This window comes from Spodoptera frugiperda, chromosome 11 (genome assembly GCF_023101765.2).
Source record: "Spodoptera frugiperda isolate SF20-4 chromosome 11, AGI-APGP_CSIRO_Sfru_2.0, whole genome shotgun sequence".
Classification (NCBI taxonomy): domain Eukaryota; kingdom Metazoa; phylum Arthropoda; class Insecta; order Lepidoptera; family Noctuidae; genus Spodoptera; species Spodoptera frugiperda.
The window spans coordinates 5513080-5537789 of NC_064222.1; the positions used below are offsets into that span (position 1 = coordinate 5513080).

The 24710-nt window shown below is 36.3% G+C and overlaps 1 protein-coding gene across 2 annotated transcripts in view; it reads right to left on the reverse strand.

Annotated features, from left to right (window-relative positions):
• LOC118274548 (uncharacterized) overlaps positions 1–24710 on the reverse strand; it is a 73685-nt gene that overhangs the window by 12398 nt on the left and 36577 nt on the right. For both annotated transcript variants that reach the window (XM_050696676.1, XM_050696675.1), the window contains exons 2-8: positions 23278–23403; positions 12583–12739; positions 11959–12161; positions 10691–10831; positions 10264–10376; positions 9315–9429; positions 8365–8485 (exon numbers count right to left, since the gene is read on the reverse strand). In XM_050696676.1, the coding sequence (XP_050552633.1) occupies positions 8365–8485; positions 9315–9429; positions 10264–10376; positions 10691–10831; positions 11959–12161; positions 12583–12739; positions 23278–23403 (976 nt within the window). The remainder of the gene's footprint in view (positions 1–8364; positions 8486–9314; positions 9430–10263; positions 10377–10690; positions 10832–11958; positions 12162–12582; positions 12740–23277; positions 23404–24710) is intronic.

The following is a 24710-nucleotide window of genomic DNA, read 5'->3' on the forward strand; positions in this document are numbered from 1 at the left end:
AAAAAGTAAAAAATGCTCAAATTTAAATAAATATAATTATTTTTAACGCCATTAATTATATATTATGGACAGTACATGGTAAAAGGAACCCCAATACCACAGCAAGACAGTTTGGATTTGAAAGCCATAACCAGAGAGGCAGAATGTAGTAATGGATTAATAAATATACGCTTTTTAGGTTACGTACGACATAGAAATTGAATTAAAATCAGTTTATGTACCTACCTACGTAACAATAACAACTCATTAGTGAAGATAAAGGTATAATAGTTAAGGTTTTTGAGGCACAAAAAATAACGTATAGGGTTTTTGCAAGAGCCATTCTTGTCACACCAAAAATTCAGTTCTTAAAGAATGACTAATGCAAAAAAAGTAGTCAAATAGGTATTTCAAAGGATCCCAATGTAGGACCACATAATGTTGATCATATAGAGATGAACAATAATTTAACATATTATTAACATGAGACGGACGATACATGATTAGGAACAGGCATTTGAGACGTACACATTGGAAACCGAAACATTCCAGATAATTAAAATTTTGTTTTCAATTTACCTTTTTACGCCTGTATCCTGAATTCACACCCAAAAACAAAAAAATAGGAATCAAACACGATTTATAAATGTTTTTCAGATTAGATAACGATGGAAAAATTAAGGAAAATTGTGAATTTTGGTGGAAAAAACTGATGATATTGTTAGGCGATTCTTTTTGGAGGTTATTTTAAGATTTTGAAGTCTTGTCTATACTGAGGAAACAGTAGAATTCGTCATGCTTGCCACAGATAAATTGATAGGAGCTCTTTTATCAATCGTGTGTGGAAACGATAAGATTGTATCGATATAGTCAATTCACGGATCGATTAAATTTCGCCGCTTATACTAGGCGTGTCTAATTTGGTTTTTACACGCATTCTCACGGTATCCGGTAATAATCATCTAGATCTTAGATTTTATGTAACCTTAAGATTATCATGCACTGTATTTTGGTTTTTTAAAGCATTTCCTACTTGGCTGTCATGCCTGTTAATGTATTCGCTTTTTAATTTTTGTTTAGTACCTAGAAACATATTTGCAGCTGTTACAACTAGCACTTTCTCATCGTCAGCATTGCTTTCTAAGATAATATTATCATTAGGATCATGAGCATATATTTCATCTTCTTTCCCTACATTAGCAGTCTCATCCACTTCATCTAGAACATTTTGTACCACATTAGCAAGTTATCTCAATATTATATTGCATGATGAACGTTTTTGGTAACGCAATACTTCAACGGAAAGATATAGATTATTACAATCAGATAATGGAACAAATATCTAAAAACATATTGTTATTTGATAGTATACGGACATTGCGGAGGAAAATAACGATTATATAGATATATAGAAGGTTTAGTTCAGTTTAGTTAACATTGACAAAATTGCATTATAAAAATAAGCAAAGATTGACGTCAGTTTCGATCAAATCGCATTGAAATATTGTATTTACGTTTTGGATGAGGAACGAGTTTCTTCAAATCATGATGTGATCCAAACATGTCTTTGAATTTATGGAGTTTCGAAGTTTCCGACGGACTTTTCTTGCCCTTAACTGCATCATCACTAGGCATTTTCCTCTGCACGTAATCCACAAATGTTTGTACGATTTTATGTTCCATATCACTTTAAATAACATTCAAATTCACTTATCACTTAACATTTTTGTTACACGATATAACTATGCAGACTCATTTTGTATGTAAACACTAGAAAGACTTGAAATAGATACAATAATAAGTAGTTTCACTAACAATGCTGATGGCAATGCTCTTATAAAGATTGTTGAAGACTAAACCATTGGCGCAATTAGTGATTATAGTTATCAATACAACATTATCTGATAAACGGGCACAATATGTGAAAAACTTGCGGATATCGGTTGATTAAAACTTATAATGATAATGACAACTCATAGTCAGGGACAATATATTTTTATTTCTTGTTAAAAAAACGTGCTTCCGTGTTTATAGGTTCATTTTAAATTTTAAATAGAACATGAGAACTGGCCATTAATTTTTAAAAGACTAAATATTAAACAAAATATTTTGTTTCGCAGTCTAAATAAGTTCTAATGCCATTGGTACAGCATACGAGTCTTCAATACAGTAACATACAGTATTAAAGACTCTGTTGCTATTAAAAAAAAGTTTAACTAATGGGTAAATAGTAACTTGTTGAATGATCTTAAGGGTAAAGTGGGACCATTGGGCGTAAACATAATACGAAACGCCACATCTGGTTGCAATAATGCTGACCTACGAAAGATCCCTAGAAACAATTAGGATATTGCACAAAAAGTGTCATGGAAAAGGGCTTCTTGCGAGGAGATGTTACATGCTTTCTCCGTGTCATATGAGACTAAAGGACTACACCTTTTCCAGAGAACGGGCAGTAGTGCTGTGAGCGCTTTCTAATACACCTGAACCTTTTAAACTGCGAACTTCAAGCTACTTTAACCCGTGCGTACGTCGCGTCAAAGAGCCATCAGACCCTCACATATGGCGCCCAGTAGGGCTGATGCCTGATCCGGAGCTGCGGACTACCTAGCAGGCTTACTGGGGCTCCAGCTCGAAAAGCAGGAGTAGGAACACGGTGGTTTTTAGTCAGTAAGAGTCTGACACTCTCTCTCGCCTAAAGCGTGTCAAGACTATGATGAAATTCCCACCTCAAAAAAATAATAAAAGACAAACCATCCTACGTAGACCAGGCTCATAGTCCACCAGTGGACTGTCATCACCAGATAATGACAAGTTCACACGATTGCAGAGAATCGATGACGCATGAGATTATATACTACTAATAAAGTAGATTAAAAAGATTCGCCGTCATTTTGCACTGACGCGTTTATGTAAAAATGTAGAAATAAAAATAAGATAATTATTTAATGAGTCATTAATAATTATTGCAATTGAATATTTACTAATAGTCGTATCAAATGATTCAATTCTAATATTGTAAACATGTTTGTTTATTACATCATGAAAGTTTGTTTATATTGTTTTATAGTTTAACAACAAGAGGTTTATATGAATTGCAAAAAGTTAGTATTGAGGTCGGGTCGAGTCACTGTTTCAATAAATCTTTATACCTAGATATATAGTCACGCTTTTTATCCCCGAAGGGGTAGGCAGAGGTGGACATTACGGCACGTAATTCCACTGTTTTGTACAGTGAAATTACACAATTACAGTTTATTATTCCCGCCCTATTTCCAATTAGTCTTTCCCGCCCTATTTCCAATTAGTCTTTGGTATCACAACTGCGTCATAACCAGATTTAGCTAAATGTCCATATTTTACACAGAACACCTATTTGCCTTGCACTATCCACTATTAATAAGTGAAATGCTCAAGAATCACTTTATGCATTGGTCGATTTAAGACAAAAATATACGATTTGAGATAAATTCTAAATATAATTTTGATTTTCGTATTTGTTTTTATATTTTTTCTGAATAATTTGGTTTTATAAGTTCAGAAAAGCAAGCCCACAAACAAATTATCATCTAAACTATTTTTTTTAATAATGAAAACGCCTTGTCGTATGGTTTTATTCGCCAACATACGATTTAACCAGCTGGCTGCGCGACGTCGCCGCGTCTATGCACGCTGCTCATGACGAAGAGTCCCGACTGACTCGAAACTAGTACAACTATTCTCAATATATTTACGTGAGTAAACCGTTATTTTTAGTTAATTTAGTATGTCTCACGATAGTTATTATAAAAATATGTTCTTATTCATTTGTAATCAATGACAATAGTCGAGTCACAATAGTCATAAAATTACGATAGATCATTGTTTAAATTGAAATTTTTCTTCGTATCCATCTATTTATGAATTGACTTCTAATAATTATAAGACAAATAAAGAATTTTCTCAGTACAGTATGATTGTTTTGGACTAAATATAGAAATCTTAGAAGAATGCCAACTGGCTTTATGTATTATATTAGTTTAAACTTTGACTTTATAAATGGTACCTAGAACAAATTAAAGAGCAATCAAAGAGCATTGTTCCCTGATCCGGAGCTACGGACAACCTATCATCGGATTTACCGGGGCTCCGGCTCGAAAAACAGGAGTAGGGCCGGATGGTTTTTAGTCAGTAAGAGTCTGACACTCCCTCTCGCCTCGCCCATGGCGAGAGAAGTCATTGCCCCCTTAAAAAAGGGTCAAAAACACAGTGCAATATACATTGATGTGTATAACATCTGGTCCAAAGACAGAAACTATAATTTGTGTACGAAATCTTTGGTGACTCACATTGAAGTATATTTTGATTATACGTAACAACGTTATCAGCTATTACTAAAATGTAAATATAGATATATCTTAACTTAATGTTCGTATTAGTCATTGTACTGTATTTAGTTTGCTGATGTCCTATATATTATATAAGAGTTCAAGGAAGCAAACCGAACATGTGTTCAAAAGTTCAAATATTCTAGCGCCGCTCAATTTTAAGACGCTTTCAATAATATTTGTGTTGCTGCCAATACTTTACAAATGACAGAGATAGCAATACTAAGTAGAATTTAAAATTGTATAGCATTTAAGGTTCGACCGGAGTGATACCACGGGCTCACAGAAAACCGACGTAAAACAACGCCTCCAGAGGCTCAGGTAACCCCCTTCCCAATCTTTCCAATCCCCGATTTCCCAACAAACCTAGAATACCTAACACCCAAAAGGCAGACAACGCACTTATAACGCCTCTGGTGTTTCGTGTGTCCATGAATGGCGGCGATTGTTCACCATCAAGTGACCCGTTTGCTCATTTACCGGCTTATACCGTAAAAAAAGCTATATACATCCGTGTGACGAGTATTATTACTTTAGAATTTCTGAAACCTACCAATGAACTTAGCCGACACTTTTCTAATATTAAACATCACAATGTTCCAAGTCCCACTGAGTGTTATAACACTATCATAAGTCATGATCACGACACACTCAAAAAACACAAGAAAATTCCAAAATTTTTTGAAGAAAACCGTGAAAATCTTGACACGTTTAAAGGTAAAAGTGAAATAGTTTAAGAAAAATATTTGGTAACAATAAGTTTGATTGAAATTCGGAATTCTATTGATTGTTTGTTTAACGTGAGTAAACATGGGTAGCGTTGTTTGTTTTATACAGAGTGCTGGTTTAAAGGAGATTGGAGATTATTTGAAGACGGATAATCCGTTTTCTAAATATTTCATTCGGTAGCACAGAGATGTCTTATCCTTAGGGATGTGCCATAACAGGCGTTGCACCATAAAGGCTCCGGTGCAGGTCTGATTAGAGGAATGCGTGCTCCTTATCGGTGCTGAAGGTGGCCATCGGGGTGGTTCTAGTGAAAAAATGTTCAACTGTGACCAGCCATGGAAGGACAGCATTCCCAAAGTTAGTGATAATACTACAATCCCCTGATCGCCAGCTAAACGTTAATATTTTACAACCTAGAGAGTTTTTGTACCCTTAGTACGAGTTTGTTTTACGTTTATTGAGATCGAAACAAGAGCGCGTTCAGCGCCCTGATTGACCGACTCGAATAAACCAAACAATCAGTACCCTTAGTATAAGTACGTATTAAGGTACTCAGCGATATGATTGGTTAAATCATTCGCACTGGCTAATCAGAGCACCTTATGCGCTCTAAATGTAAAGCAAACTCGTACTAAAGGTACTGTAGCCGAAAATATTCGGCCATTGATGATGGAGCATCAACTACAGTGAAAAGGGGTAAATAGATTCAGAAGAGGGGTGAATAAATATTGAGAAAATATTCACCCCTTTCCTGTATCTATTCACTATTCATATTTTAAGGCATCTTATATTTAATTCAATCTCTAGTTAAAACAACAGCCTGTATACCGAAACAAATGTTTGCCTTCCAAAGTGCAATGACATCATCTGTTGTAGGTTAGTTTATCTAGGCGATGTCATGTAGCCTTTACATTACATTAGTTCATTATGAAAATATGTGCAGTAAATTGTTGTATATAATATTTATTCCATAATAATATGTTAGACTTTGTTACATTTGCGTTTAGATTCTATTTATAAGTGTGAAGAATTGGAATTGAATTTGTATATAAAGCATTATTATATGTATATAATACATGATACATTATTATATATAGGATATCGGTAAAATGTACATAACAGGTTGATTACCTATGTATGTAAGTTTATATATGTCGAATTTAACACTAATTAACACCTATTTTGTGCAATTGTTTGACTTTCCTGTAGGAGAGTGCAAGCCTATAGATATATATGCCTATATACAACGTGTAACAAAATACCCATATACATCAAGAAGCCCTGATGAATACAGGTTGAATAGAATCTCTACACAAAGTTTCAGCTTAAAATACGTTTAAAAAAAATTAGTACCAAATACTTGGTATCGCATAGTTCTTGATTTCAAATCATACAAACGTGTCACAACACTATAGGGATCACTCGCTAATATTACGAAACATTTCTTCTGTCAATCTGATCGCCTAGTACCTGTCTACCTAATTTTGATTCGCGCACCGGCGCGATTTGAAAAATTCATAACTTGGTACCATGAAAACATGAGTTTAAAAAACCCTTCCCGTATCGTTTGTTATGTTATCTAGAAACCGTGCAATTGATATGTATACCCCTTTTTGTTACACGTTGTTATATAGCTATATTATATACTAGCGACCCGCCTCAGCTTTGCATATATTAAATGGTGATATATTATGCATGTATTATACATATAAACCTTCCTCTTGAATCACTCTATCTATTACAAAACCGCATCAAAATCCGTTGCGTATTTTTAAAGATTTAAGCATACAAAGGGACATAGGGACAGAAAGCGATTTTGTTTTATACTATGTAGTGATGTTTAATACTTAGGACTTGTTTCACAATGTCTGGATAGCCGCTATGTATCAGATAACTTTGAATTAAGAACGTAATTTGTATGCACTATCTGTCATATAAGTTTATCGGGCACTTATATAAAGATGGTGAAACAGGCGCTCACTATTAAGATTTTATTAGATACAATTATTAAGAATTTCGAAGATTGACAACCCGATAACATAATTTTGCCCGATTCGGGAATCGAAGCTGAAAACCCTTTTGCTTGACACTCGCACTTCGAATATTCGACCATAGAAGCAGTCATTTCTATTAGATTTCTGTTTTACTTTAGCACATAGAAAAACCTATATAACATCTAGTTTAGGCGACCTTCAGGCATTCTATTAAAGTCTAAGACTAAACAGATTATAAATAACACATGCTTACACGAATCCATTCGGTTATACCCGTCACACCCACATAATATAGTCATTTTACGCTTCAAACACTATTAATTATAATAAACGCGTTGTTGCCAACCAATTAGACGCTTAAAAAACAACAATTCCACAGGATAAACAATGAACTAACGTCAATTGAACCACACCACAGATAAAAAATTAATGAAAAAGCTTAAATGTCAAAAAGCGCGCGCTTTTCTCACTGACGTTTTGTCACATAACCTCACTTTTTTTCAAAACTATTTTTGTTATAATCACAGTTTAAAAGTTATTCTTTCTTATACATATTTTATCTATCTAACAATTATTCTAGTGCGAACTAAACACGTTGTGTGTCCGCAACATACAACATACTGAATAAGGAAAACCAAAGTGCGGTTCTAACAGCTATTTGTTTACCGGGAAGCGATTCGTCATAGTTTAGCTAGTGGGAAAACAAAATGGTTTTGTATAAACTTGCGGTTTATATATATGTACTTTATATTATATATTGATCTCTGCTGAGAACTTTGAGAGTTACTCTTTGTGACGTATAGACGTAAAATTAGATGCATCATGATTCTGAAAATCCGGAACTTTTACTTGTTCTATTGACTTATGAATGTGTTAAAAGCTTGTATACAACTGAACACGTCAGTGTTTGTTCAAAACAATTCTTTGTATCGTGATTATTTGTAATTTTCTCCAAAAAAAATAGATATTTTGATGACGCTGCAGACGTTTTTGGGTACATTAAGCTTATTTAACGTTTAGAAAGCACAGATCTTTTTATGAGTAAAAATAAGACGGATCTAGGGCTAATATGTAATTAATTTAGGTCTGATACAAGCCACAACAGTAACTTTGCTATATACAACAGTTAAATAGACACCTGCATCGAAGCTAAAACAAATTTACACCTTCCGTCAACTGCTTAAAGTTTGAAATTGTGTAAACTGTCACCGTGATTACCTTGTTTATGAAAATAAAGCTTGTATGTGTTGAAAATACCTTGTTTGTAAAATGGTGGTTGTTGATTATGTGTTTACCTTTGTGTTTGTTCCTGATGGCGTGTCGGGCGGTGGGGGGAGTCCTGCCTAGGCTGTCGGCGTCTGCGTTGCTATGCGTGAATGTTGGAGGGGGCGAATCTCCTGGTAGACTGCGCTGGTACTGTGAAATATGTTATTTTGGTGATTAACGTAATGGGTTTAGAGGTAAATAATTTGATATATACATTAAACATTACCTAATTCGGATTTCGGATTCTATTTAAGGTTTTAGGGAAAATAAAACGGCATAATAAGGTAGTACTTATCCTGTTTTGTTTTACAAGTCATATGTACTTTCTTAGAATGTTTAGATACCACTGACATTTGATATATACATAAAACATTACCTAATTCGGATTTCGGATCCTATTTAAGGTTTTAAGGAAAATAAAACGGCATAATAAGGTAGTACTTATCCTGTTGTTTTTTTTTGCTAGTTATATGTACTTTCCTAGAATGAAAACCATCGTGAGGAAACCTGGGCTTGCAATTTCTTATTTTAAGTTTGAAATCGCCAACTTGCATTGGCGTGGCAATTATTGTTCAAACCTTATTAATGCAAGAAGAGGCCTTTAGTCTACAGTGCCACCTATAGGCTGTTGATGTATGATATGCTGTATCTACTCTTCAAAACTTAATAAATAAACTACAATATCAAACGGTAAATCAAGGTTTCAAGATCTTCATGATTATTTCTACTTTCTCCTGAGGGCTTAGTACGAGCTTGTTTTACGTTTAACAATATGAAAACGAGAGCGCGGTCGGCGCTGTGATTAGTTGGTACATTCGAGCCGGCCAATCAGAGCGCCGAACGCGCTCTCGTTTCGGTACCGTTAAACGTAAAGCAAACTTGTACTAAGGGTAGTGACCTATTTATTATTTTGGAGTATATTAATAAGACTCGGCTGAATATTAGCATTTTTATTAAGGATTCCTACAAATCTACTCACCAGGTCAAAAATAACGCCTCGAATATGCGCGAACCACTTCCTGGCACCGTCCTCAGTCTCGTCTTGGATCAGGTACTGGTCGTAGCCCACGATGAGCAGGATCGATCGTGCGTACCTGGAGAGAGAGATTAATAACCTTAATTTCAGGCCATTTTTTGTCTAAAAGGTAGAAAAAAGTCAGGTCAGTTATGTTATAAGGCCCATTAAATGGTCTATTGTCATTAACAGGGCACAATTTTAGAATTTTTGGTAAAACCTAAACATTATCGAAATAGTTAGGATGCAGTATACAAATATTCAGTGTTTTTAAAGACAAATATAAACCGTCAACACAGATCCATGTCTCTTTACACCTCCGTGTTTAAGAAAACACTTTAAAACCTTATATAACTTTACAACATTATGTTAACTAAAAACGTAATTTACTCACGTAAATTCATGGAGAAAAGCTTTACTAGTTTCAAGTCACAGAGGGGTTCTTCGTGATAAGTAGCGTGCGCAGACTTTTTTATGAAAGACACCGGTAATCCGGCAGACGTATCACCTGATGATAAGCAATCGCTGCAGCCATGAACACTTGAAACACCATAGGCATTACAAGTGCGTTGCCGGCCTTTTGGGAGTTAGGAATTAGGGCCTGCGGTAACCTCACTCACACAACGAAACACAACGCAAGCGTTTTTCACGTCGGTTTTCTGTGAGACCGTGGTATCACTCCAGTCGAGCCGGCCCATTCGTGCCGAAGCATGGCTCTCCCACATTTAAAGACTACTGTACGTGACGCGTCTACTGTAGGAGTAGGCTGCGCGACGTCGCCACGTTTTACATACTTATATTACTTATATATTTTATATCTAGTATGTCCCATTTCCATGTCATTATAATCTATGACAGTGGTTACGCAGCAAATTATTTAATTATTTAACTTAATCTATAGTCAATACGGTACCTTTTCGTGTGTTTTTGAATACACTGCGTAGCATGAGCGTTGAGTAAGGCTAGCACGAGCTCCGCTTGAGGCGTGGACGGGCTCGGTGGCGTGCCTGATGGTCGAGATACCTTCTGAAAGGAATTATTTCACTATTAGTCCATTTTTAAATACTCATTAGGGTTAAATCAACTGTTTAGTTGGGTTTAGTGGTTCCGAATAAGAAATACCTAATTTATCAGAAGAATAACTTTTGTTTAAAAGAAGTCTCGGTCAAATAATCAGCTAGCTAAAATTCATTAAAGAAACTTTCTGTCTAACTATGATTAATAAAAACAAATTGGTTGGTATTCCAATTGACAGTTAAATTAAATTTAAAAAGACTTTCTCTGGAATATAAGAAAGATCCATAAAGTTATTGTTTTTGGATCAATAGTTTTATACTCACAAAAGAGTAATACGTCCTCTGGTCTTTGTAGAAGACTAGAGCAGTAGGTGTGAGGACCATGTAGCAGTCTATCCAGTTCTTCTTGGTCTTCTTCGTACCTTCCAGGAACTTGGTTCGTTTGACTGGACCCTCTAAAATCACCTGTAAGGAACAAAGACATTTTTAATGCGTACGTATTTCTAGATTTATAGACATTTGTTTTAGGCAATTTTATTTTTCTTAAAAAAAAAAACGTTGGTCCACACTAGGATTTTCTCCTGTGTCGTGGGTGCGTTTACAAACATACAAGTTCACATACACATGACACCCAGACCCGAAACAACAATTTGTGGATCACACAAAGAGTTGCTCCGTGCGGGAATCGAACCCGCTACACGTTGCATTGCAGCCAGTTACCCAGCCACCGCGCCAACCGTGCAGTCAAACTTGATGTGGAGTGTATCGAACTTTTTGTCAGATATGCTACAAGACCCACATAGTAAATGATGAGTAGACGACTCTAGATTGCGCTCACTGTGATAATTGGTGAGAATTAAAGAAATAAAAAGTCCAATAATAGTTTTCTCGACTCTGCAATAGACCCTTTTACATTTTGGAATATCTCACTAAGTAGGCAAAGGTTATCAAACCGATTTGGAACCGGAGCTGCGCTCTGCCTAGCTTTGGCTTAAAAAGCAGGAGTAGTAACGGGGTGGTTTATAGCGGGAAAACTATGATGATTTTTGCCCAAAAAAGCCAATTTAGAATCCATTTAGGCAGTTGTCCCACCAGCAACGATGAACGAGTAACGAGTAGAGCTAGAACTAGAAACGAGTTAAGCGAGACGTGGCGAGCGAGTGTGTAGTTCTGATATTTGTGTAGCTCGGCTATAAGCGAGTGTGCGAGTGAGGCGGGCGATTACTCGCACTACGATACGCACTGTAGAGAAATGACCACTGGTTGCTCGCTCGGCGTGAGTTTTAATCGCTTGGCGAATGTCGCCGAGCGAGTGTTATCTTTCATAGCTCTTGTCGCTCGGCGACAAACTAGTGAAGCGCTCGCTTCACTAGTTTGCTCGCCGGCAGTGTGAACAGTCAGCGATCAACTATTTGTATATGCATCTCTTTTGTTTACACGGAAAGTATATCTATTGTACGTTTCTTGAGCGAGAAAATAGCCGATAGTTAGTCGTTCACTCGCCGTTGGTGGGACAACTGCCTTAGGGAGGTCTTTTTGGCAGAGGACGTCTTGTGCTGATATAATTATGATTATGATACAAAAAATCTTACGTCTTGTTGAAGTGTATGCCTAGGTGCAGGAATGGGTGACTGTAACCGATTCTTCGGAGCGACCATGGACCTGGACTTTCTATTCCTGGCGTGTGGTTCTCTCTCCCGTATTTCCACGTCCAGGCTGTCTCCAGACGAGGAAGCCGGGAGGAGCAGATGGCTCGGTCTTCTGGCATTTGTCAGGAGATTTTCTGTAGAGCCTCCTGGAATTAAAAAAGGGTAAGTTTTAATTAGTTTCTAGTGTATAAACATGACAATAGATGAGCAAAAAGGATTTTTGCTAGGGTCTTTATGTTTAAGTGGACATGTATGGAAGTTTGTATTTCCAAATACATATTTTTTATAACAAGATGGGGGATGATGGGGGATCTTTATACAAATGTTTTACAAAATGAATAGAATGTTAATTCCCTTGAGTTCAACAACATGCAATATGGTTCTTTTGGATTTATGTAAACCTAAGCTAGTCATGAAGTCTTTATGTTTAGGGATGGACATGCATGGAAGTTTGTATCTTGGCGGAAAAGCATATTTATTTACACAATAATTTAACAACAAATCTAACATAACCCTCTTTCTGGCGCAGTCGGGTAAAAAATCCGTCGTATCTCCACTTAAACTCACCCAATCTCTTATTGATTCTGACGAAAGGTGGACTGTCAGAACTGGATTTGCTGTACATGGCGTCCAGGTCTGGTCGACTCCGCTCCGAGGTCGGACTCCAGTTGTTGAGAGCCTCATATCCTCGGCCTCGAAGTGACCCCTGCTCTGGAATGTCTTCCTGGAATAATAGAAGGGTCATGTCAGTATGGAAGTCTAGGAGTATGGCCATTTCAATCGTTGGTGTATGAACGAATAACATTTTAGACTATTTTCATCAACTACCTCTTTACTGAAAGTCCCTAAACTTACCCCTATCTTGTACTACTAGGTGATTAAAATAAATGTCAGCTAATCTTTTTTTTTTAATTTAGGAGAAGTTGAAGAGAACGGGTATTTTTCTTTTATGTCAGACATCATTAGCCGATTAATTAATAAATATACGTTAAATAACTGTTAACCTCTCTTTCCGCCATTTTCCAATATTCAGGATAAAATACATTAATACGATTACATTATATTTATAAACATTACCTAACAGTAAATTTTTGCCTAATATGAATTGACAACCGTTTATATGTAAACGAGGAAATTCTCTGTTTCCAGGCTCAATCTCCGTCGAATTTAAATTTTATCTAGTGGACCATCACTATTACTGTTTGTTTGGTCACCAAATGTCGCAAATGTAGCAATAGCTGTTGTGTCCAATCACTGCAGCTGTCAAATATTGAACATCCAATGATATGACACTAGCTAATTCCCTATTTGACGAAAAACGAGACGTTCTTACTAGCGCCACCTCGCGTCAAAACCCATGTATTAAAAGCCTCGTAACCCGCTAAGCAGTCCACAGCTCCGGTGATAACTTACGGCCGGTCATAGCTTACGGTCTAAGGATACTAAAGGCTTAAAAATAATTCTCTTCTGTGTTAAGTTTACAAACTCATTACAAAAGCTGTGCTCAGTTTTAATCAAAGAACTAATTCTCCAGTTTATTTTCAGCTAAAACTAAATGCGAGTGAATAACGTCAGTGTGCAGGAAGCAGCTGATATCCGTAACTAATCAGAACTTCCGAATCGTTGACTCTTCGAACCGGATTGACAGTGCATATCGTTTGGAGGTTAGAAAAATGGCGGCGTGAGTCTGTGGTTAAATGTCAGAAACAGCTGATTTTGATACACGTTTCTCTGATGCATTTTTAATGTATAATGATAACAAAACTCTAGTTTTTAAAAGTTCAAGGTATCCTTATTTGAATTTATGTACATTACAGCGCTTATTCTAATGACAATAAGTTCTATTTTGCGCTGATATTTATTATTTTATATTGTATACTAGATGTTAAGTAACTTGTCTACTGAGATTTAAGGGGGAAAATCAACCAATGACTTCTGCCACCTTGGGCGAGGTAAGAGGGGGTGTCAGACTCTTACTGACTAAAACCGCTCAATTCCTACTCCTACTTTTCGTACCGAAGCTGCGTTAAACCCGGTAGGTAGTCCGCAGCTCCGAAAAAGACCTACCCACCAACACTGCCTAAACCGTAAAACGAAACGAAAAATTCTCCGTAATTTTCAACCAATACCCATATTTATTATACATGGATAAATAAATATTATACTATATTATTTTATGTATCCTTATGTATTACAACTGTACTTAGGTATATATGTACACTTCTGCTTACCCAATTCAGGTTTAAAAGGTACCTATGACTATATATTACGTGGTTATGACGTAATTTCTGTCAGTATATAAGTGAATACATAACCATACTCGATTTTAATATTAAATACCAATAGATATTTTAGTGAGACATGGTTAACCATTTAAGGTATACATAACCAGTTTATCTTGGTCTCGCTTTGTATGATCTTTTGGTACATTCAGAGGTCAGTTTATACCGGTTTTGTATAGCTTGATATGTAGCTGTGTTCACCATAGGATTCCCTTATTTGGTATTGTATTGAAAAGTGACTACCAACTGTTTAGAAGGTGCATTGTTTAAAGACGAATGCACATCATAATATACTATACTTATGTCGGTAAAGGATTCTCGACTTTATCACTGAAATGTAAGGTTGATAATCCATTGACAAGATTTGACGGATAAGTATAGGTTGATGTGCGACTGTGTGTATTTTATATTTACATAACTTTAAAACAATTTTGGCATTGGTTAGACGATTGTTAGTACTAATGTTTGTTTGCTAAGCTATTTTGAACCTTGCTTACTTAGAGATAAGGTCTAATACGATAGATATAGTAAATAAAGTTAGTATTTTAGTATTTACGATAGAGTACTATGACAAACTATATAAGGAGCATATACAAGTACTAAAAATCACTTAAAGACCCACCCATCACTAAAATAACCGCGATTTTACCGCTTAACCTCGTGGACTAGAATCACAAGCCACTCCTAAAACTATTAATACGAACAAATTATTAATTTAAATGAATATTTACCTCTCTGAACCACGTCTTTCCTCTCTTTAACTTAAACATAATAAAACTTACAACGAACACAGATTTTAAACTATAATTTCACACAAAAACACTTGTACTACATATTTGTTGTATATAAAAATTAAAATTAAACTCATATATGTATTAAATAAGGTAATATTTAAAGGGAAAATGACATTAAAATCGTCTTGTTCGCATAGCTAGTGACACAGTGACTGCAGTTGTGTCATAGCGGCGATATTATTTTAGTGATGTGCCGCGCGTCGATAGTTTTTGTCGATATTTTTCCGTGTCATGCCATGTTGTCGATTACTTTCGTTAGTTAAGAGGTAAAGTTGTGATTTTATTTTTCATGTAGGTATTTGGTTAATAATAAATTGTTGTTTGTGGGCTCAGGATTGAGGATACTAGTATAAACTCAATGATGAAAGACTTATAACGTATTTTAATGTGGAGTTATTTGCTTGTTCTTCTCAATAGGAACTTAACTTTTCTTAATAGGAAGTCCACACAGGTACAGTAGAGGACAGATACTCCTGATCATTTTAAAATTGTTATACTACTTTAACATACACACAGCAAAAAAATAGGCCATAAAATATGTCTCATCAAATAGAAAAGCGATAATGTTGGAGTTTACTGACACAATACGTGTAATCCTTTAGTCAGTGGTGCGTTTGAAGTTATTCAGTTCGTTCTGGTGATGGCACAGCCCACTACCGCTCTTCATTCGTCAATTCAAGGTTATGGGGCGGGGCTAGAGCTATCTCATCAGGTGCAAGCAAACATTGACTTAGAGGTGGTCAGACGCATGTGACCATCATTGTACCTATACATATTTTTATTTTACCCACTTTCAACTTCAAAGAAGTTTACGATTGAATCGAAATAATTACTCTAACTATGATTTATTCGGAGAATTTTTGAAATAAACATGTATGCGAGTAGTGACTAATTTCTTTGAATGCTACTTTATCTATAAGATTATTGGCTTGTTGAACTAGTGATTTATAATTATAGTATTTTATATGTATCTACGCTCTTATACATATGTATAGAAAGAACTAAATAAATAATATTTTACTTATTTGCGGTAGACCTACGTACGCAGACTAAACAGGAAAGGAAAAATATTTTTTTAATGCTTAGTACAGTTGGTAGTGTTGGACGCGTAACAATAATTGTTTATTATGAATAATGCAATACGTAGTAGTTGTAGTGTCCGCTAACGTGGTTGCTGAGCTGGTTGCGATTCCGGGTAAAGGAAAATTACAAAATTGTAGCATTATTATGGAAAACCTAAGCTCATTTTATAGTAATATAAAAGTACTATACCTATCCGTTATACCTAGCAAAGATACTTGATCACCTAGACAACCCTAGATTGCCCTATTATTATATAAATGTGTGTTACATCGTTGGATAAGTAATTCTAAGCCGAATAAAAGTTACTATGGCGCTAAGTTCCAAATCTTAGTCCGTTCAGAGTTATTCTTTATTAAACATACCACTATTTACGTTATAATTGCTTAATGGATTTGCATCCCCTGTTTGATAAATAAATAAATATGCTCAAAATAACTACACCACATAAAAAAACCTTAAGTTCCGGAGCGCGAACGGAACAAAACGAGCCACATCACTAGTGCCTCTTATCGCCGGTCGGTCGTCAATTCGATGTTAGGAAGTGTATTGTTATCTCATTTTATTACACTACACACTGATTATAAAATGTGTCTGTACAACACTAGTTAGTGAGAAGTGTAGTAAAACCACAGTCTTGTAATAAGCAGTCGGTTTGTGATACTCTAGATGTCTAGATGGACATATATACCTGTATAGCATGTTATTAAATAAAGGATGATGCAAATCATGGTATAAATAACCATATTTAGAATGGATACCGTATCCATGGTAGTTTTGGTAGTTTTATCAGAAGCCAAGTAATGAAGTGGGACCAGATTATGTCATAAATAAATAAATAAATATATAAATATGAGATTATGTCATAGAAACTCTGGCATCCTCCTTTGTTGGCTAACTAACTTCTGTCAGCTTTGTCCGCGTTTCCGTAGAATAAAATGTATCCTATCCCCCAAGTCAGCTCATACCCTGTCTGTATACCAAGTTTCATCAAAATCCGTTCAGTAATTTCAGCGTGATTGGCGGACAAACATCCGAAAATCCAAACAAACAAACTTTCACATTTATTATATTAAGTGTGATATGATTGAACTGACATATTTGTATATACTCCTGTATTATTAAAATGCCGTTAAGTAGTAATAGAGTAGAATACATTATTAAGGGACTACACATTTAAAAGAGAGTGAGAAAGAGAATGGGTAGCACTCTCTGATAAACAGCTAAGCTATTCTGTAACTTTCAATTCGAAAGATCGAAGTGAACTCATGTGATTGAATGATGAAAGAATTTTCAAATTGGTCCAGTAGTTTTGGAGCTTACTTATTAATGCCAACAAACAATTATAGGTTTCCTCCTCGTTGTATTTATAGAACAGGTTATTTGTTTTGGAAAATCGCTACCAAAACTTAATTTATTACATTTGAATTACGTATCTTGTACAAAAATGGCTTTGAATATTAATTATTACATATACTTATAAGTAATTATACGATTGAAAGTTCAATGACCTCGTCATTAATCGTGCCTACAAGCAAACAGTCGCACATAAACATGCTCGAATTTCCCAAAAATCTTTAATGCAATTCCAACATTTACACCTACGAAATATAGTTTAGAATCGATTGAAGAAGAATTGTAAAAAAACGTAGCTTACTTTGCTGTCTTTACAAGAGAATTTATCTTAAACTATGATAGAGTTCAATCTATAAAACAGACAACAGCACATCATGATATACCAAATATCTTTAAAGCATTTTCAACCTTATAACGAGGAACAAAAAAAGTCGAAAATCGATTGAAGAAGAGTGTCAGAAAAGAGTATCTTCATAAACGGTAGACTAGAGAATTAATTTATACTGTGGTGGGCTAGGATATTATTGAAGTAATATGAATCGCTACCCACGTATAGTAGCTACCTACGTGTATGAGGAAATTGTCCAGTTAAATAATATTGGTTACTTCTGTGTGTTATATTGCTCATCCGTTACTATATTTACTTCAGAGGTATTGTATATTATGTTATAGGAGATTATACTGAAGATATCTGAATGCCAAAATAATTGTTAGGCCTTATTTCAGAGTGCTAAACGTATAATTTGACGTATTTACAAGTGTATTTTGAAGTGTGGGAGAGCCATGCTGCCATGGCACGAATGGGCCGGCTCGACCGGAGTGATACCACGGCCTCACAAAAAACCGACGAGAAACAACGCTTGCGTTGTGTTTTGTTGTGTGAGTGAGGTTACCCCCTTTCCCAATCTTCCCGAACAACTACCCTTAAATTCCTAACCCCCAAAAAGGAGACAACGCACTTGTGACGCCTCTGGTGTTTCAAGTGTTCATGGGGGCGGCGATTGCTTACCATCAGGTGATACGAAAATGTCATAAAAATGTGTCAGTTTTAAGCTAATTGAGTACGACCTTATTTTTAGAACCTTACCCCCGTACTCAGAGTCATTTAATGGTTACTTAACCCAGTCCTTAGCAATTATCGATACAAAATCATTACTAAGGAATATTTTAAGTAATCTCTAAATAAGTTAAATGACTCTGAGTGCGGCTGTTAATCTATTCGTTTTGGAGGTAAATTGTTTTCAATCATTCTATTGTGTTAAATCAAATGATTATCCAGGCATTTACATTCAATACTCATATCTGAACAACTATTTAAGTATACGCTGTTCGTATTAATAATGCGTTTCTTACATTAATATGCAAAATATCACTGCAGCATGCATGCCATTAGGCATTCTGAATAGAATCCTCTACACACGTCTAGCTTTGTTTTCTATTATTAATTACTTCATTAGTTTTATGCTTGTTGAGTTTTATTGCTCTTTCATGACGGTAGTGAAGAATACATTTGTCGCCATTCCAACTCTTGACGTGGGTGTCTGAAGAGACAACTATCAATTTAAAATAATATGTCGTATGGAGTTTCGATCAATAGCTGAGATCGGTCCTTAAATTTTGGTTTATAGTCGGTTACTATTTCGGCTGTAAGCTAAGTGCGTCGCGTTCCGCGTGCTCTTCAAAAAGCCATCAGACCACTACAGATGGGGCCCTGACTGATGCCTGATCCGGAGCTGTGAACTACCTAGCGGGTTTAACCCGGGCTCCGGCTCGAAAAGTTGGTGTAAGAACGGGGTGGTTTTTAGTCAGTAGGAGTCTGGCACTCTCTCTCGCTTCGCCTAAAGCGGGAGAAGGAACTGGATGATATTCCCCAATCTAGGACTTCTTAACTGTCGCCTGATATTTGTCATAAACAAGACAAAAGTCAGGCGACAGAAGTCTTTGGTCTTTTAAAAGTTCAATCTTCAATTTACCTACCAAAGGAGATTATTGCAACCCCTCTTAAACATACTCGTATAGAAGAGGCTAATAGTCCTGCAGTGGATTGTCACAACCTTTTGAAGATGGAACACATTTACTATGTACGACAATTTTATTGTTTTCTAACTATTACTAATTACTAAAATAATTTATTTAATAGCAGTTTTATAGATTGTTAGATCGAGCAAACTTGTTTCATTATAATTATCTACACACGTATATGTATGTCATAAACTGTAGAAGCGGCTACAACTGGTCTAATTGAAATAAATGACTTAATTACGACTGTGTCATCTCAGTATTTAGAAAGAGAACATAGTATCTTAATTTGTCTTCGTAAGACCTATGGCAGCAATAAATAAAACCCGTTAGAAGCATTTTATTCTGTGTCAGAATGGAACATGGTATATTCAATTTTGTAGTATACTCGTACAACTATGTAAAGGTGATGACATCATATTATTATTTAGATTGTATAGAAGGTTGATCTTTTTGTTTGTAACTATCTCAAATTATTTAAAGTAAATGCATAAGGGTGCTTTTCCACCAGAGATGTGCTATGCTACGTTGCTGTGGATGCGTTTGGCTTCCGCCAATCATATTCATTGGTACACATAGCTTAGCACTGGTGGAAACGGACTCAGCTAAGCTATGTTTTTTTTATATGGAAAGATGCGTGCTATGGATGACTTCCCTACTATCGATACATCGCATACTCGAGCTGCACATCCTCTTCGCACAGCTACTTCATAGCAAATCTTATTTGCATTACATAGCTTAGTATGAGAGGAAACAGTTACATAGTTTCACAGCTTAGCTAGTACATCTTCATAGCTACATAGCACATTTTTTGTGGAAACTCAACATTAACCCTCCTTTTGACCTTTAAACATTGCGATAGTCCAACAAAAAAGAGAGCCAGGATTTCCATTCTCAGAATCCACTTCATAACCATACACCAGAAGTCACTTCATCTTTGTTTCATGTATTTTTCTTTTCTTTTACTAAAGGTGATTTCAAGTATGCACATAAATAGGTAGGTACAACAAAATTCTTTAACAGTAGCACACAACTTCTCCATTCACCGTTTCTGCATAAAATGGTGAAAAATAAATCAGTTCTGACGTCAGTTTTCATTGAAAACTGTAGTCCATTTGAATTTTGCAAATGAATCGTGCGCATTGAATCGATACATTGACATGAAGGGCGCGCCGGATGCACGCTATTGGTCAAGGAACGCCGTATAGCATTTTGTACAATGTACAGTTTTGTTTGCAGAAGTACCATTCGAAGCAAATTATGCGAAGGATGCGTCTCATGACTGCAGAATAGCATATTAGTCGTCATCATTCGTACTTTCCTAATAAAAATGCAAATGACATCCTTGTGCAAATGACATAAGGACCAAAATATATGGACCGATCTCTATTTTTGTAGAAACTCCATACAAATATAGTTGACACAATAACATAAAACTGAAATCGATTTTAATCCAGATTTTGGTGATTAATTGTAATTAATTCCAATTTTCTGGTGATAATCACCAATTTTTTGATAAAGACCGGGGAGTAGCTCACCTTCAAATCGCTATCTCTAACCCGTTTGCCAAGTGTGGAGACTATGACCAACCTTCTTATATCAATGACAATTGATGATGACACATAACTAAATTTCAATCGACACTCATAACTTCCAGACTTGTCCTACGGCCCACAACTTACATCGCAAGCCGCCATATTAGTCCGGGTGAACAACACATTGTGCGTCTGCGCATAATTGAACAGCGGGACAAGAATTAATCGAACAAATTAACACAGCACTATGGCCCCGTACCCCGGTGACTCAGACCAACGCTTTATTTTGTTACTCTGTTCATTAAATTATGAGGAAAATTAATTTTGTCCCCATTTAACACTGGCTGGCTGTTTCAAATATTTTATCCTTGTTGAGGAACTACTGTAACGCCATCTAGCGTGTTTTGTTTGTGTGGTATCATTGTATCATGAGCCATTTTAGAAGCGTCGTAACTTGGATTTATCATGAAAATAGGAACAGGTATAACAATTTTCTTTTTATGGTATAAGCTGGTAAACGAGCAGATGGATCACCTGATGGTAAGCTATCACCGCCGCCTATGGTCACCCGAAACACCAGATAATTGCCTGCCTTTTGGGAGTTAAGAATTTAAGTATTGTTGGTGTAATAGGGACTCCGGTAACCTCACTCACACAACGAAACAACGCAAGTGTTGTTTCACGTCGGTTTTCTGTAAGGCCGTGGTATAACTCCGATCGAGCCGGCCCATTCGTGCCGAAGAAGCATAATTCTACCGTGATCGAATATAAGTTAAACCATTAACACAAAGTTCATGTGCCTTACACCATCATTGCCACACCCGACCACACGAGGTGGTATATTTAGCTAATGCGAAGCGATAAGGCACTGATAACGTAGTGACTATGTTGCATTCCTTAGTGCATTGTGCAAGGCAGGCTAAACTGCCATGGAATAGTATGTCATACATTATCTAACAGTAGTAAGATATATAGAGATTATATCTCGTTGGTCGAGTGGTCGCAAGTGCGACTACTAGAGGTCGATTCCCAAGTCGGGCAAAGTATTAGTATGAGACCTTTTGCCTCTGCTTGCCTTCAGGGATAAAAGACGAAACGATACACATAATCTATTTCCGTGCCAATTATCAATGTGTTTCATTCAGTATAGTTTTTGCGTGAAACGTACCAAACAAACATACATGCTTGCATCCTCAAAAAAATTCGCATTAGGTATTAGTTTTTTTTTAACGTTGATAAGTCTGCGTTTGGCCACCAACCCGCTTACTGCCAGGACGGCGAAGCGAAGATGTGGCCGAAGATGGAGCACACAGACTCCATCTTATAAAGAAAGTACCTATTTACTCTGACCTTGAAAAGACCCGAGTTGAATTTCTTAGGAAAATAGTATTGTTATAGCCAAAGTCAAAGTCAAAATCATTTATTTCAAATAGACCAGGAAGGCACTTTTGAACGTCAAAGCAAATATAATAATATTAATAACGTCTGTCTGTCGGTCAGTCCTCTAGTGAAGCTATTTGCTCGTTCCAAAGTGTAGATTCCTATGGAGAAGAACGAGCAAGAAACTCCATAGGTTACTCTTTTTCAATCAGATTTACAATACAATTCTTGGTTACATTGAGTAACAAACATACAAGCTTGCGCCCTCACATTTCACATTAGGTAGTAGTGTTTTTTTAACGTTAACCACCAACCCGCTTACTGGCAGTAAGTGGTAAGTTACTGCCAGGACAGCGAAGCGAAGGTGTGGCCGAAGATGGAGCACACAGACTTAGAAAGTACCTATTTACTCTGACCTTGAAAAGACCCGGATTGTAATTCTCAGGAAAAATAGTATTGTTATACAATGTGATAGGGGTGGGACTTCTAACCCGTTAAGCCCGTTATGGCTATTTTAATATTTTTTTTTTTTACTTTATGTGATATCAAAGGTTGTATGCGTCGTAGAAACAAAAAAAAAACGGTAGCTAATAACCTTGGCTAACTAATTCATTACTTTTTTCATATGTTTGATAATGTTTTGGTGAGAAAAAACAACATTTCTGAATTATTTCTACCGAAAAAATCGCTATTTTTCAATATTTTCAATTGGGGGTTCAAACCCCCATATTATTTTTTTCGATCGATTAGATGTAGTACTCAGCCTTAACGGGTTAGAAGTCCCACCCCTATCACATTGTAGAATTAATTCCTTACCTCATGGTATCCTTGGCCGAAGGGCTGTGGCCTCGGTCTCGGGTTCCGGTACTGCGTGATGCGAGGGATGACCAGGGGCGGCCTCTGGTCTCTGCTGTACACCGCACATTCTTCTGGCGTTATCCACTGTGGACAAGAGAGAGGATTCGGTTAGAAAGAGATAGACTATCTTTATTTTCCGCCCGCGGCTTCGCCCACGTGTAATTCGGTTATATATAGCGTTTTTTATTTTTTTACAAATTTCGTCTCTTCACTTGCTGTTTGTATGGGTAGTGTTAACACAAAATAGGGATTTAAAGGCGTGATGTTATTAATGTTATGCGTGTATGTACATAATTATGTATGTTATTATGTATGTTAAAGAGACGACTGAAAGTTGTCATACAAAGTCTTTTTTTTAAGGATGGGAAATCATCAAATGACCTCTCCCGCTCTGGGTGGAACGGAAGGGAGTGTCAGACTTTTACTGACTAAAACCCACCTCGTTCCTTCAGTTGCCCTTTGCGTTCCGGGGCCACGGTATCTCGTTAGAACTTTCCCGCAGCCCCGGCTCAGTTTATCCCGTTCGTTAATGTCAACCCCCAAGGGGGGGCCCTTGGGGGTTGACATTTCAAAAATCCCATCTTAGTGCTCACTTATGTTACTAAAGGAACCTCTGTTCAAAATCTCAGACTCCTATACCGAGCGGTTTCGGCTGTGCGTTAATAAATCAGTCACCCAATCGCACCTCCTAAATCGCGATTGGAGGGTAGTTTGAAAAAACTTATAATGTCAAACATATTTACTTGCTTATGTACGTGTTCATGCCAAGTTTCAAGTTTATAAACCCAAGGAATAAGATTTTTCATAGAAACGTTTTTACCCCTTTTCCCCCCCTTGGGGGTTGAATTTCCAAAAATCCTTTCTTAGTGCTCCCCGACATATCCCAAGGAACCTACATTCCAAATTTCAACTGTCTACGACCAGTAGTTTCGACTGTGCGTTGTCTGTCAGTCAGTCAGTCAGTCACTCAGTAACGGAAGAGTTTTATATATATAGATGTAGTTATGTTTTCTGTGAGATTGATATCTAAATAGAAAAGATAGAAGGAAATAGTTCGAGAATTGTAATCCCTAAACTTTTTAAAACGAACTAAACTTTTTTCATCTAAGCTTATGGACGGCTAAATGGTGACCCACTACAGCTGCAAACTAGAGGCATTATGTACTTGATCGTAATACTTTGTGTGGAAATTAATACTTTGTGTAGAAATATTAGTGGTGAGTGTAGGATAAAATATCTTTATAATAAGTGTGATTGACTATAAACCTGTAACCAATTGTATGACAAGGGCACGGACTCGAGTCCGTGGAGAGCAAGCTATTTTAAAAAAAAAAACTAGAGTCATCACAAACGCATTGCGCACCATGCAGAAAATTATTTAAATACTTCAT